This window comes from Lissotriton vulgaris, chromosome 8, assembly GCF_964263255.1.
Source record: "Lissotriton vulgaris chromosome 8, aLisVul1.2, whole genome shotgun sequence".
Lineage (NCBI taxonomy): Eukaryota > Metazoa > Chordata > Amphibia > Caudata > Salamandridae > Lissotriton > Lissotriton vulgaris.
Window position 1 is genome coordinate 1,192,012,592 of NC_141696.1, and position 15,687 is coordinate 1,192,028,278.

The 15,687-nt window shown below is 44.2% G+C and overlaps 1 protein-coding gene across 2 annotated transcripts in view; it reads left to right on the forward strand.

Moving 5' to 3' along the window:
- PROSER1 (proline and serine rich 1) overlaps nt 1–15,687 on the forward strand; it is a 216,685-nt gene that overhangs the window by 116,066 nt on the left and 84,932 nt on the right. For both annotated transcript variants that reach the window (XM_086935064.1, XM_086935065.1), the window contains exon 10: nt 5,073–5,117. In XM_086935064.1, the coding sequence (XP_086791190.1) occupies nt 5,073–5,117 (45 nt within the window). The remainder of the gene's footprint in view (nt 1–5,072; nt 5,118–15,687) is intronic.

Sequence of the window (15,687 nt, forward strand, 5' to 3'; positions counted from 1 at the left end):
TATCTCCTGACTTTTTGGGATAGTTCTCATAGGATGGGGTGCTCACTTACCGGATCTCCCAGTTCATGGTCTCTGGGAATCCAAACACCAGCGTCTCCTCATCAACTACCTCCAGCTTCAAGATACTCACTTACCATTGAAAGCATTCCTACTTCACCTGATTGGCAAGGTTGTTGTAGTCTGGATGGACAATATGACAGCCATGTACGATGTACAAACCCAGGGAGGGACACACCCTCTACTGTTATCACGCCTATCTCAAACCATTTGGCGTTGGGTAATACATCACAACATCAATGTTTTAGTGAAACACCTTCCTGGAACAGACAATGACTTTGCCAACCTCCTCAGCAGGATGCAGCAACAAGTCCATGAGTGGAACCTTTCCACAAATAGACCTGTTTGCAACCGCAACAATGCAAAATGCCCAAACTTTGCCTCCAGGTCCCCACACCAGCTATCCAAGGGCAATGCTGTATAGATGAACTTGTCAGGGATATTTGCCTACGCTTTTCCGCCTCTCCCTCTTCTTCTTCCCTTTCTGGTTCAGAGGCTCAGGTAAATGCCTCTCGCCCTCATTCTAGTTGCTCTCACTTGGGCTCTCAGCAACCATGATTCACCAACCTGCTTGAACTCACTGTAGTTCCCCATGAGAAGCTTCACCTTAACCCTGACCTTCTCACACAGAACCATGGAGAAATCAGGCATCCAAATCAAAATGAACTCAACCTAGCGATGTGGCTCCTGAGGTCATAACATTTGGTTATCTGAATCTCCCACCTGAATGTATGACCATTCTCAAGGAAGCTCTTAGGCGCACTAATAGAGCATGCCATGCAGCTAAATGGAAAAGATTTGATTATTACTGTCGTAACTAACACATTGATCCATTTAATGCAGCTATGCAAAACTTTGTTTGCTACCTTCTCCATTTATAGCTGGCTGGTCTTGACTTCTCTTCAGTACGTGATTACATCGAACTCCAGTGGCTGCCTAGCTCCAAATAGTCGACACTTCTCTTTGTTAAAAGTACCAGTTATTAAGGCCTTTATGCAAGGCCTTAAAAGAGTAATTCCACCCACAATTTCACCGCGCCCACATGGAATCTCAATATTGTTCTCACCAGGCCTATGGGTCCACCATTAGAACCATATCATAATTGTTCCCTCCAATTTCTGTCTTGAAATGTCACCTTTGTAATTGGTATTACTTCACTTAGGCGTGTCAGTGAGCTCCAGGCCCTAACTGTGGAAGAACCTTTTTTTTGATTACACAGGGATAGGTGGTCTTTCGCACAAACCCAACATTCCATCCAAAGGTGGTTTTGCCTTCCCACCTTACCTGTCTTCGTTCCTCAACCAGATTCAGTTGCGGAAAGAGCTCTTCATACACTAGATGTTAAAAGACCTCTAATGTATTACATTGACAGAACTAAAGATTTCCGTAAAAACAAACAACTTTGTTGCTTTTATATCCCCTCACAAAGGAAAGCCTACATCCACATCTGGCATTTCTAGATGGATAATTAAATGTATTCAAGCATTTTACATTAAAGCTAGAAGAACTTTACCAACACCATTTAGATCACATTCTACTAGTAAAATAGGGGCCTCCATGGTTTTCCTAGGCAATATCCCAATATCTGTCATATATAAGGGAGCTACATGGTCCACACCACACACTTTAACCCAACATTATAGTGTGGATATTTTAGTACGTCAGTGTAGGTGAGGCAGTGATACGCACACTTTTCTAAACAACTGCCACGCCCACTGGTTAGCCACCGCTTTCGGAGGACACTGTTTTACCTCAGCTAGCATGTATATCTACAGCGACACATGCCTCAAACAGATTATCTTACTTACCCTGTAAGCATCTGTTCTTAGCATGTAGTGATGTAGATTCACATGCTCCTCCCCTCCTCCCCGGACACCTGTGGCCATTGCATTCGCTTTCTCTTTTTCAGATGCATGGACATCTCTTTACTGATTCTTGCTTACACTCCATTCTCACTCGCATGCGGGAAAACAATCTAACAAAGGAGCATTATCATCGAGAGGAAGAGTCACTTTACTTCCTGATTGGAAAGACTTCCTCGAAGAAAAATAACTTGCACACATCCGAACCCATAATAAATGGTAGAAGTATGCCAAGCATGTGAATAAATCTACAGTACTACATGCCAAGAACAGAAGCTTACAGGTAAGTAACACAATCCTTTAGCCCGAGCCACCAAATAATAATAATCAGAATTAGGGGCCACTAGGTCTCCATGCACATACGGTTGGGTCAGATTATCCCAGTCCACCCATGCTTTTTTAAGGCATTTTAAAAAGGCCATTGACATTTGCTTGGGTATATTCTTGAATCAATAAATAGAGGAGTTTGGGCAGAAATATCATTTTTAAAACTGTTATGTGCCCTGCTAAGGATAAAGGGAGGCAGCCCCAGTGTTCAGACTGTTTTCAGATATTTTTCCAGTGCCGTGTAATAATTCTCAGGAATTCCAGTTCTGAATTCCAGTGTACTATAACTATAACTCCTAATATCTGCCTGGCTGTTCGCAACATAAAAAAGGGAAATTCAGTGGCTGACTGGGTGATATTGGGATAAAAGGGGATTAATACAGATTTGCTCCAGTTTATTTCTAGCTTTCAAAATGAACAATCTCCCGTAGCAGGAGAAAGCGATTACACAACGGGTGCTTGACATACAGAACAATTCATTTGCTTACAGTGACACCAACTAACTCCTACCCACTATCCATGGGCCGTGATGTGAGTGTCTGTCTTTCAAAATACAAACTAATTCTTTGGTAATTAGTTCAAATAGAAGTGGTTGTAAAGATGGTTGCCCCTTTGCTACTGAGAAGGGCACCAAAACACTATAATTTACATGCAACCTAGCAGTAGGCTTCATGTACAACAATTTGATCCACCCCAGAAATTCTCCATGAAGTCTCATACTGTAGTGATGACTCTGAAATCACACAAGGTTTCAAGGCTTAATTGTAGTACAACCTGGCATGGTAAGCCTCAGGATAACTCCACATACCAGCAGCTCACTTCTCCAACTGTCCTTCCTCGTATCCCATTACCAGGATTCCAGCACTTACATTATACATTACATCACAATAGATGGCAGCCTTGATGCATGTTAGAAATCCCTTACATGCAGATGTACCATAAACACATACAACCAAGAACTCTGAACATATGGTATGTTATACGAAATAGAGTACAGCTAATCACCTGTGAGGCTATCCAGAAGCTGAGTAGGACAGGACTGAGGTGGGAGGAGGAGATCGTGCCTGTTTCACCTGGAAGATCCATATCTTGAGGTTCCTTCGGAAGTCCATGAGGGAGGGGGAGGTTCTGAGGTTGATCTCTGTGCTCATGGAGGATGATCCCAAGGTTCTTGGCATGGTCTGCAGGGGTGTGTAGGGGCCAAGTTAGGAGGGCCTGGTGGATGTTGCTGAAGATTAGGACTTCAGTTTTGTCTGTGTTGAGCTGCAGTTGGTGAGGTTTGCTTTGGCGGTGCTGGTTGAGTCGGTAAAGGAGAGGATAAGCTGTGTCATCGCTATAGGATACTATGTTGAAGTTGTGGTTTTGACGATGTCCGTGTCATTTAGATGTTAAAAAGTGAAGGGCTGAGCTGCAATCCTTGAGGGACTCCAAGCGAGATGGGTCTGCTGAGGGTGTTGGGGTCTGCTTTTGGTTTCTTTAATAGGATATTGACGTATGCATTTTTCCAGCAAGACAGAAAGGTGGTTATGGAGGTGCTTATGATAGTCCAACCTTCAAATCCACCATCACCGCACACCACCTTCTCCTCAAACCCACAAAGACAAGGGTCTTCCAAGACAGAATAAATGCCTATGCACACAACAACAAAGAACTCTTTATTCAAATTGTATTCTCAAACAATTAGTGACTGACACACATAAATTGACATGCAAGGACAATAAGGCCTTTGTTCATGCAGTTTTCCATCAGAGGAATGGATTTGTTACTGATGGGAACTGAGTATGTTGTGAGCCCTAATGAATCCCCTGTGAGAGTGAAACACACTCGCTCATTCTTATGAAAGTTAAACATGAATAAAGAAGAAGAATTTGTCTACATTATGAATCTAGAAGACTCTAGGGTGGACTCCAAATCTTAAATGAATTGTTTTGTGATTTGAACCATTTCAATTGATACTTTTATATTTTTTGCTGTGCTTCAAATAAGAGTGTTGTGAGATTCAAATTACTCACATCATTGCCTCTCTATTTTATGACAAATATATTAGTGTATGCATGCATCTCTGAAGTACAAATTAAGTAAGTGCCCTAAGAATAATTGCATACTCAGTTAATCAACTTTATATCCGGTTGCTATATAACATATAAAAGTTTGCAGTAAACAGAAAGACGTACAAGTTACAAATTATAGTGAAATAATGACAAGTGATTATAATCTGGGTTGAAGAACAGCCACCATTCGAGGTGGCCAACTGTTTGAATAGTGTAGAGGAATTTCATCTGATGTTTGGTACTTTTGTCCTTACCTGTTAAGCAGGGTACGCAATAAATTAGGCATTTCAGGATCGTTTTTGTATCTCATAATTGTGCCTGGTTTTGGTTTTTGTTTTGTAACTGGACCTTGAACTTTGTCATATTATAGTAAAAACAAAGTATTCAACTTCTGTTTGTCAGAATCATTGGGCTTCCTTTTTTACTAACCATGTATATGCTTATCAGTGATTGGTTAGGTGGCAACAAACTGCATGAACTATTTTACACAAAGTAGATTTTTTCAAGGAGAAACAGGTAGAAGAAGCAAAAAACTCAATAGTATGTTTATTGTCTTTGCATTGTGTGCTACCATCACCCACTAAGACACTAAATGCATGTACACATTATACAGCTTGTAAGTTCATCTGGACTTTATTATTCTGCTAACATACTTTGTTTATCCCCCAAATGTACCTGTTAGTTATAGTTTTGTGAGCAATGCTTATGATAGCTATTTACTTTCTAAATCTGTCATTTGTTTTTTCTTCATGAAATGTCCATGTTTGTCTCCTAGAAAATGAAGATGCGACAAATCAAGAAAAGCCCTCTCAAACTCAAGGTGGGTTTTCTAATATTGAATGGCCTATTATTTCATGCTTCATTATTTTCCATGAATGGTAGTATAGTGCTATGTGCAGATCTAAAGGAAGCATTTACATTACAGCGTCAACTTTTAAATAGGACTATGTGCATCTACCGGTTTTACACATTTTGTGTCTGGAGGAAATGCTGTGATATATAAGGGTCTCGGTCAAGCAGATCTGTTAATCAGACCCTCCAGGTTTTCGCGGTTTGCCGCGAAATCGGCACTTTTGAAAAAATTCTGCGATTTTTACATAAGTGACCGCGAAAATCGGCACTTTTGTCAAAATCGCTGCATTTTTACAAAAGTGCCCGCAAAATCTGCACTTTTGAAAAAATCCGCTCACAGGGCATTAATCTCGATGGCAGAGCCAGCTCCTGACAGCCTATGGCCCAGGCCTGCATCTGCGCCAGGAATACTGGCCTTCGAGGCCAGGAAGCCCCTTCCGAGGAAGAAACTGTGACCTGAGGACGCAGTCATAGAGGAGGGAGCACCAGGCTTGTGATGCATGAAAGGATGGACGCTAAATCCAGCACAGGGCACCCCAAGCGGCACTATAGCCAGACTCTTAAAATAGAGGAGAGGTTGAAAATTTGAATACAATAATGATACAGTTCTTTAAAGCGCCCAGCTGCTTCTAAGAGTACCCCAGCACCATTAAATTTGGATGCATGAAGTGAGCGTTACACCCCTGCACATGAGACCCTAAATTCTACTCCAGTGAGAAAGAAAGTCAAGCAAACAGGCTTCAGGAAGGTAGGAGGGATGACACCTGTCACATCAACCATTTTTATGGAAATATTTCTTTAAAAAAAAAAAAGAGTAGAATAATCCCCCCCTTAAAGCCGCCCACTCCTGGTTGCTCTTCTAGACAGACCGATCCTGCATCTGTTCACAATAGGAGAGTAGGTGAACTAGGTTAACCGAACACTGAATTCAAATATGTGGTCTGATACTTACAGTCAAACAGCATTTGGAAACCGCAACACTGTCACCTGTAGGGGTATCTGGGCACATGGTCTCTATTGAAGAGCCAGGTCTTGAGTCTCTTACTGAAGTCTGGCAGGCGAGGGGACTGTAGAGAGCTGGGGGGGGGGGGCGGGGGGGGGCTGGGGGGGGGGGCGGGGGCGGGGCCGGGGGGGGGGGGTCTTTCCAGGTCTTGGCAGCAACTCGAGCATGGGCGTCAATTCACTAAAATGCTAGGGGTTCGTGAAAGGGACATCACAGGAAATAACATCACATCAGGGCCTATTTCAAAGTGGAATACTCTGCTAAAACAGTTTCCATTGATTTAAAGCTGAAAATGAATGATTATGAGTAAAATAAAGTGCTGCAAAAATGCAGCTAAATTTTCATATTTGTGCAGCTAAATTTGCTAATCCATGCCACTATATCCTGGGGGGTCTGGTTAATCAGTGGAAGTGATGTCAAAAAATTGCTGAGGTCAGTGAATGTAGATGATTATTTTTAGATTTCAGACAGCAGAAAGCAATTGAAGCAAAGATGTGTAGACTTTAGTTGCAGAGTCTTCTCTTGTTAGAGGGGAGTTTGGAAAAGATATACATGAGAGGTAGTAGAAGTGTGATGTCTTCTCTACGTTTTGGGGAGGGGTTCAATTAGATACTGCAGAAACAATGATCTTTCTTGTCATAGACTCTTTTACTAAGTTAGGACACATTATTACAATGACCTCTTTTGCTATGTCACAGATTATGGAATGCTACTTTATGAAGGACATTGTGAGATTACATGGGTTACCTTCTGTAATTATCACTCATTGGGGTTTCTTGCTTACATCAAGATTATAGGCAGCTTTATCACAGTTTCATGGAATCCCTGGTTACAAATATGGCAGCTACCATCTATGTATTATAAACAGATAGGGTAAATTAGGCCATTACACTGTTTTGTTTTTAACCAGAGCCAAATAAGATTGAGTTTGATGGTTACCCATAGCAGAATGTGTTTGCAACAGTTTACATGACACTTTTATAAACCATTTGTCTTTTTTTTTCTTCACATACTACTTGCATCATTGTATGTTATCTATAATTTTGCCCAAAGCAACTGTCTTCTCTGCTATAGTTTTGGTCTATTCCTTACAAGTAATACTTAAGAATGTCATAAGACTCTTACTGCTGCCATCCATCAATAGAAGATATAACTGATGTTCATCGTCAGCAAGCTCCTTCTTCCAAAGTGAATGCTTCAGCTTGGCTATCTACTGTTTTTTTTAAACTCCCTTGTTTCCATTTTGAATTTGTCCCTTGTTTTGGGCTTTTCCTGGTTTTTTAGTTGATCGTCCAAGTACCTTGCAATTGCACCTTCCGTTCATTGCAAAATCCATCCTGTATTACATGTCTCCATTGTAAAACCTTAACCTACTGTCCCACTCCAATCCTCTCCCCACAATCTGGTTCTTGGAGGGTCCCCCGTGCATGAAGTCAAGGGGCCGTTTTGTAGTATTTAACTAATTGGGTGGCTATGGGCCCACAGAAAGCTTCTTAAAACCAACATTTTTTGTAAATCCTCACTACTGGTATGTGTCTTACATCTCTTTTTTCTTTACAAGTCCTATGGTCATGTTAGAGGCTAGCTACTGTCAGGTCAGCATATTACACTGCTATGTTGAGACTTTACCTTTTACATTGTAGAGGATTGTGACATATGCTCCTCCAGGCGTTCCTCAGAGGATTCCAGATTTTTGGTAATTTTAGCGGAAGGGCTGGGGTTTAGTGGGTCAGTAGCTGAAGACTGTGTTCATCCAGAAAGGCGGCAGTGTATTTCCAGTACATTTCTACACTTGCACAAGCCCCCTGAAGAAAGTACTTCTTCTTCACAGGTGGCAAAGTTGCTATAAAGCAGCATCTTTTCCTTGCTCCTGGAACAGAATTGTTATGGTTCTTTGGTTCTGTTTCAGTGCACAACCACATTGGTCCCTCGTGTGCACCTTTTATTTTATCTGGCCTTAGTCCTAGTTAGTGCAGAAGGGCTGGAGGAAGATTATGAGGATAAATACAGAAAGTCCAATGTAGGGCCTCACGTTTGGGAGGAATGCACAGGAAATTGATACAGTTAACTAATCTAGAGTACAATCATCAATAGGCTAATAGGCCCTTGTCTGAAAACAGCCTAGAGAGAATAAATGAAGCAATCAAACAGAATGCTGATAGGAATGTGTGCAAGATGGCTACCCACCCTGACTAAATATTGTTAGACCTGGCATCTTTTGGCATGGTTTCTCCTGTAATTTAGCTTCTGACAGTGCTCTATGTCTAAAATGTAGTGGGATTTAGTTTCTCCATGATTGGCATATTTGATTTACTAATAAGTCCCTAGTACAGTGCCCTCCATGTGCCCAGGGACTGTAAATCAAATGCTACTAGTGTGCCTACAACACTGATTGTTCCACCCACATGAGTGGCCCTTCCAACCTGTCTCAGGCCTCCCACTGCAGAGCATGTGTGTGCAGGCCCTGCATACACATGGCATTTAAAAATGCCATGTTGGCCTGGCAAGTTCACCTACTCACCAGGCCGAAACCTTCCCTTTTATTACATATAGGTAACCCCATAGGTATGCCCCATGTAGCCCCATGACATTACTTTAGAGTTTAAAATTGTTTCACTATAGCAAAGGCCTATCTCTCCCATAGGTTAGCATTGGAGCTGACTTTTAACCCATTACAAGTATAGCTTCCAATTGGGAGCTGATAGAAAATTAGAGCTTGGTGTCTTTGGACTCTTATTTTTTTTTTTAAACTTTTTGCGATGTTGATTTTTAAATTGCTGGTCCGAAAATGCCACTTTTAGAAAGTTTTTTTAGTGTAAAGGAGTTAGGCCCTTAAATTGTGGGAAAGGCTGGACCTTATATATACGTTTTTCACAAAAAAATGCCACCCCACTTTCTTTATCAACTCTTAGTTATGAAGCAACACATCAACCCTAGTTAGATATGTTAGGTATATTTATTTTTACCTTTTCTTTCAAATCTTTTTTGACAAGTTCTTAGATTGTATGTCAGAGAAAGAACGCAACAAATATCACATATATGTACATCAACTTAAACACAACATTTACCAAAAGAAGAAAGCATCATTACATCAAAATACATTCACTATACACAACATAGCATCTATATCTATTTCAGACTGTTCCACAAGGCAAGTCACAATTTCTAGCCTCATTCACCATCAGTGATTTGGAATATCAGGAACAGTAGTGGACAAAGTCACAGTTAAAAGGAGATATCACAACACATTAATTCTACGAGTCAGTGGTTATTGGTATTTCTAAGTTTTTATCTCCTTTCTGCCGACGCGTTTCGAACTCCATACAGCAGTTATGGGTTCTCCTCAGGGCCTTGTCACTTCTATCTGCATGTGTGTAAGGAAAAAAGAACACTGTTTCAGTGTCGATTCCCATAGCCTCATGTTATCATTCCGCTTCTAATCTCCTACATTTAAAGTCCATGTTACCATAATTGTAGCCGTGGTTATCCTATGTCTGGTTCTGGGTCTTTTGAGCTGCAGTCTAAAGGACATTAAAAAATTCCATTTAGAGCCAAACTCACTACTAACCCTACGGTTACTTATTGCAAAAACACTGCAGGACGTACCTTAAACTGTCTCTTAGGTCCGTGTCTGGGCGTCTCCCTATGGCACGATGATGCTTTTGACCTGGGGGGAGGGCAAGGCAGGGTTTACTACTAGTGGGCTCATGTCATATCTCAACCAGGTTAGGTAGATTATTGTGACCTTCATACCTTGTTCGGTGCACCGCGGGCTTCGGGAGCGACTCACTCCATGATCAACTTGTTTTGCACACGGTCCTCCGGACTCTCGTTAAGTGTACCGCGTAATTACTCTCGTATTATCCTCCGTATCATACACTGTTTAAAAGATAAACCGGAGTACATTTTAGTTTCCCATTACATGTATCAGTCTCTACGTGCACAACTCAAGCCCTCTCAAGGCTCACCTTGCTCTGTACAGCTTGCCTTCGCTAATCCTTCGTTCACTGTGGAGGGCGGCGGCCAGGTTGCCTGGTAACTTATGACGGTCTCATGACCGTAGGGTTTCTGGGATTTGTAGTTTTTGAGTTGCGAGAGTGCGCGACTATCTGTAGACTAGCCCTCACGTTTCGGGAACATCGATGCTCCGCATGGCCTCACAAAAGCTGTGCCCTTCAATCAAGGGGGATTACCAAACCCCCGTGGAGCACCACACAATACTTCCATTACAATCTAGACACCTCAGAAAGAGTGTTTAACCCGTTTTGCGTACTATTAAATTTCAGAATCAGGTATGCTTCTTTTCTAAGGAGTGTGTCTTCAATGTCAATCGGACCTTTGTTACCTGTTGGCACTATTGTGCATAGCACAGTCCATTTAAAGTCCATTTCACTGTGGGTTGAATCCAAAAAGTGTTGGACCATTGGAGCGCTCACGACCTTCTTTTTAATTCTCGACCTGTGCTGGGTGATCCGGCTGTTGACCTGTTGTGTTGTTTTTCCTATGTACATCTTCTGACAGGCACAGATAATTGCATAGACCACGTTTCGTGTCTTGCAATTCGAGAAGCTGGTGTTTTTGCATTTTACTCCCCTGTGTTCAAACTCAGACCCTTCAATCGTGGACTCACACGATATGCAGTTTCCACACAGAAGAAGTGTTGTTGTGCTGCCAGGAGTTGCTGGCATTTTTTTACTTTTACCATTCTGTGCCTCTGCCTGTCCCTAGAATACACATCTGGGTCAGGGTAACAGCTGGGCTTAGTGCATTCTCCCTAGACAGTCGCACAAATGGATCTGAGGTTTTCCCTGCATATCCTGATTGCTCATCACAAGGCTGATGGGTCTTCCTGAGCTAGAGTGGAAGGAGGTGTTGGCACCTGCACCTAAATTGGGCTGTGCCTGGACCCAAACAAAGAGCTGCATATCTTCCCCGTAGTGTGTCTGGAGCCAAGGCCAGGTAGAGCAGGGCCTGTGCCCTACAAAGACTTTTCTTTGAAGTCTCCCTACTTCAATGGCCAAAACCGGTATTAATACTGGACCTCTAGCACCATATACTCGGAACACTTCTGGACCAAGGACATTCTGCCAAGAAGAAGTGTTGTTGTGCTGCCAGGAGTTGCTGCCACTTTGCTGTTTGCTTTGCTGTGTTGGCCTGCTGCCGCTTGCCTGGGAGTGAGAGGACTGGACTTGACTCTCTACATCCTGCATCTAAAGGTTCTACAAGTGCTTGTTTGGGCTTGCCTCCTGTTACTGAAGTCTCAGGGACAAAAATAACTTCACCTGCATCTTGCTACCTGCACCTGGGATCCTCTGCTCTGAATCCTGCTCTGCCAATTGGTGCAAATTAAGTCTGGGCCCTTGTAAGTGAATATTGGTACTGCAACAAAGACATTGATGCATCAACTCCAAAGCTTCATTTTGGAACCGGCCCATCCCTGCAAAATTGCTGCACTGCCGCTGCCTGCACCAAAGTCGTGGTCCCCGCAACGTTGAGTGCACAATATATCAACCTCAACTTACATCGCAGTCTTGACTTTGCTTCAGCGCCTCAGAAGAAATTGCGTCTGGGAGTCTCGGACCCCACATCACTGACAACATTGGTGCACCATCCTGACTCTGACGCAGTCCTGGCCCTGTGTGGCTTCCACCCTACGCATCGTCTTCAGTCCAGCGGTTCGACATCGACGCCGTAGAACCTTCTCACCGTGTCTTGCCCGACTCATCTTTGATACCTCACCGCCTTCAGAAACCGAGACCTTACAGTAAGAACCGACTCATCACCTCCTTTGCAAACAGCGTCTTCCCTGAGCGCCAAAGCCTCGGCGTCCTTGCATCGCCTCCAGGAACCAATGCATCACCTGCATCCGTGATGCCTCACCTCCACTGTGTACCGCATCATCTACGATTTCTGACGCGTCCAAGGTACTGTCAGCAGATCTGCATGACTCCTGTACCTGGCCCCTGCTCCATATGCGGTCAGACTGGAATTTTGGATTTGTCCTGCTTAGGAGCGACCAGATAGCCCCAGTTTGAGCTATTGATTTCTGAGCACTGCTTTGTGATTTAATCTTGAATAATTCATATCTTAGCCTGTGTATGTTGGATTTTTGTAATTATGATCTTGTTTAACTCGGATAAATATTAGCTAGTGTTCTAAACTAGTGTGGATTACTTTTTGTGGTGTTTTCATTGTGTTACTGTGTGTGTTTGTGTGCACAAATACTTTGCCTCTTTAGTTTAGCCTGCCAGCTATGTGGCAAACTACCAGAGGGTGAGCACAGGTATACATCTGCCAACTGGAGACTTCATTTCTAACATTGGTGTTAAGCGGCGAGGATAAGACTTGTATTTGTACAGTACATACAGTGATTGGTTCACACTACGTCCATATCTCAAATCACTACATATCAACATACTATTTTTTTCCTTTTTCCTCTTTTGCAACCTTTTGAGTTTTTGCAACAGCCATGTCTCAATTTGGAGAACCATCAGCTTTACTTGCAGTATTGGAGTTTGAGTTGGAGAAGTTGGAAACCTACACTGTGACCCAGTTCAAAGGGTTCTGCAGGGAACTCAAATTTTCTTTTAATTGTCTCACTAAAAAGGAGGAGCTACAAAAGGCACTGAGGGCCTGGTTATCAGCTTGCGATGATGAGAATGATGTTGTGGAGGAGTAGGAACCAAGTTTGCATCTGGAATGGCTGGAGGATCCAACATTGCCTGTAGTGCTGGTGGAAACCTGAAATGTGGAAGAGGTGTGGCGCAGCGGCCAGGGCGACTGATGCCTGATGCTGGGGATCATGGCTTGATCCCCGGCACCGGCGGCAGGGGTCTGCCCAGCACCATGTGACTCTCGGCAATAGCTTGCTTAATCTTCCCGACGGCCCCCAGCGCCGGGAAACCTACGGGTAGCTGTGCGCTTTACAAATACAGGATTAATGGTAGACGAGCTCCCTCCTGAGCTAGCAGCAATGTTTCCTTTAAAGGCCTGTCCTCAGCAAAGTTGAACGACAGGCGGCAAGAAAGGAAGCTGCAGCTGGAGCTGGAAAAATTCAGTGTGGATGTGGAAAAACTGAACCTGGTAATGGAGGAGAAGAAAATGCTTTTAGCTCCGGAGTTGAGCTTGAAAGAGCTGGATTTGAAAGCCGAGAGGGCTGAGTCCAGCACAGATGATGGCCGCATTTCTTCAGTGCACTAAGAGGGAAAGGTACACATACCCAAAAGTCTCATGCCTGATTATAGAGTTAGAGATTACCTAGATCAGTGGTTTCAGCCCTATGAGATAGCTTTGCAAATGCACAGGATCCCTGAGAGATTTTGGGAGGCAGGTTTGTGGAAGCTTTTCTCAGTAGAGCAGAGGGACACCCTACTGGCTGTAGGGGAAGAGGGCAAGACAAGGTACCCTGTCATGAAGGATGCCCTGATTAGGAGTGTGGTTTAACCCATGATAATTGCAGACAGACGTTTACGAAAAGTTTGAAACTTGGGCAGAGTGTGTTGGTTCTCTTTGTAGACCACTGGATGGTTGGGTGAAGGGCAGTGAGGTACAGACTATCAGGGACTGTACAATTTGATTACACAAGAGCACATGTTTAGTCTTTGTTTTCATGAGCTGTGCCAGCACTTGATTGACAGTAGGCTTTCTGAATCTAGGAATTTTGCTAAGGAGGCAGACCGTTGACCCGGTACCAGGGTCCATAAGAAGTTGTATGTGAGAGACTCAGCCAAGGGTTAGCAGGGTCCCGAACAACGGAAGGGAGGGTGTGGGTGAATAAGAAAGGAAGGAGTTTTTTAAAGGGCCCTAAACTATTTCCCAGGTTAAGGATTCCCAACTCCCTGTTGAGAAAAAAGTGGTTCCCCCCAGGAAAGCCTGCAGGAAAGGGGCACCTAAAGTGGTTTGACTCAAGCAGGGCACTTCGAGCGGGCGGAGGCTCTGAGAGACACAGAAGCCAGCGTGACAGCCATCCTGTGTCATCTGGTGTCTTCAGGGCAGGCAGGCCCTAAGGTGGTCCACCAAGTAGTTGCTGTAGACAACAATGAGCTCCAATGTTTGGTGGCTCCAGTTCCCTTTGAATGTGGGGGGGAGGTCTGTTTCCGTGAGGGTAGCTGTGAGTCCATCCATGCCTGTGGATTGTCTGCTGATCAACGACCAGCAGCATACTGCCTGGAAGGAGGGGGAGTTCAGGTTACACTTTGAGATGTTAGGATTGCCTGAGTGGGTGTGCCTGACCACACGGTCCATGGCAGCGCTAGAGGGTGATCAGAAAGACCTGGATTCCGAAATATTGGCTAAGATTGTAAAAAAGAGAAGAAAGACAAGGTGCGCTGGAAACCCACTCCTGAAATTCCCATGGTCCAGGAGGCGGCTGAACCCGAAGGAAACGCCCAGGAACCTACAGGGGGATATGTGGCCAAACTGGGGAACCTGCCTGAGCTTTCCCAGTGATAGCAAGACAGAGGTCCCTCTAGGGAGGAGTTTTGCACAGCGCACAACGAGTGCCCTACTCTTGTGGGCCTTAGGCCCAGGCAGCTGGTGATGCTCTGGAACTCACCTGATCTATTGTGAGAATGATCTCCTGTATAGCGAGCCTGGGACAGCCCATTTGCTGGTGGTACCCCAACGCTTTGAATCCTTTTTCTGCGTCTGGCTCATGATGTACTTGTGGTAGGTCATTTGGGGTAGGACAAGACCTTTCACAGGCTTGTCACCCACTTTTACTGACCACAAATGAGGAAAAACTCAAATGCATTCTCTAGGCGAGTGGCAAGACGGGGAAAGATGTAAGGCACCCCTGCAACCTTTTCTTGCAGTGAGCAGCACCCCTTTTTAGCTGGTGGGTATTGACATTGTAGGGCCTTGGGATCCCAAGACAGCCATGGACGACAGGTTTGCCTTGGTCTTGGTGGACCATGCCACCTGGTACCCGGAAGCTATCCCTCTGAGGACAGTGACTTCACCTGCAGTGGCGAGGGCACTGATGGGGACCTTTACCCGCATGGGTTTCACCAAGGGAGTGGTATCAGATCGTGGTACCAACTTTATACCCTTGTACTTGAAGGCTGTGTGGAAGGCATATAGAAACCTACACATTCTCCACCCCTTACCAACCCCAAACCATTGGGTTGGTTGAAAGGTTTAACCATACTTTCAAAGGCAAGATTATGGGTCTCTCTGAACCCATGAAGCATAAGTGTGTTATCCTCATGCCATGTCTTTTATTTGCATACTGTGAGGTACCACAGAAGGGGTTTGGCTTCAGCCCTTTTAAACTGCTGTACAGGCACCCTGTGAGAGGACCTCTTTTTGGTGAAAGAATGCTGGGAGAAAGCTCCCAGGAAGCCATCCCTGGATATGTTCAGTTACATGATGGCCTTCCGCAACCAGACAGCCCACTTCCGGAAACCTGCCCAGAAAAATATAGTACTCAGCCTGGAGGACATGAAATGCTGGTCTGACCAGAATACCACTCTGCTTGGGTTACAGCCTGGTCAAAGGGTGTGGGGGATGGCACCCATAGAGCCCTCTGTTCTGC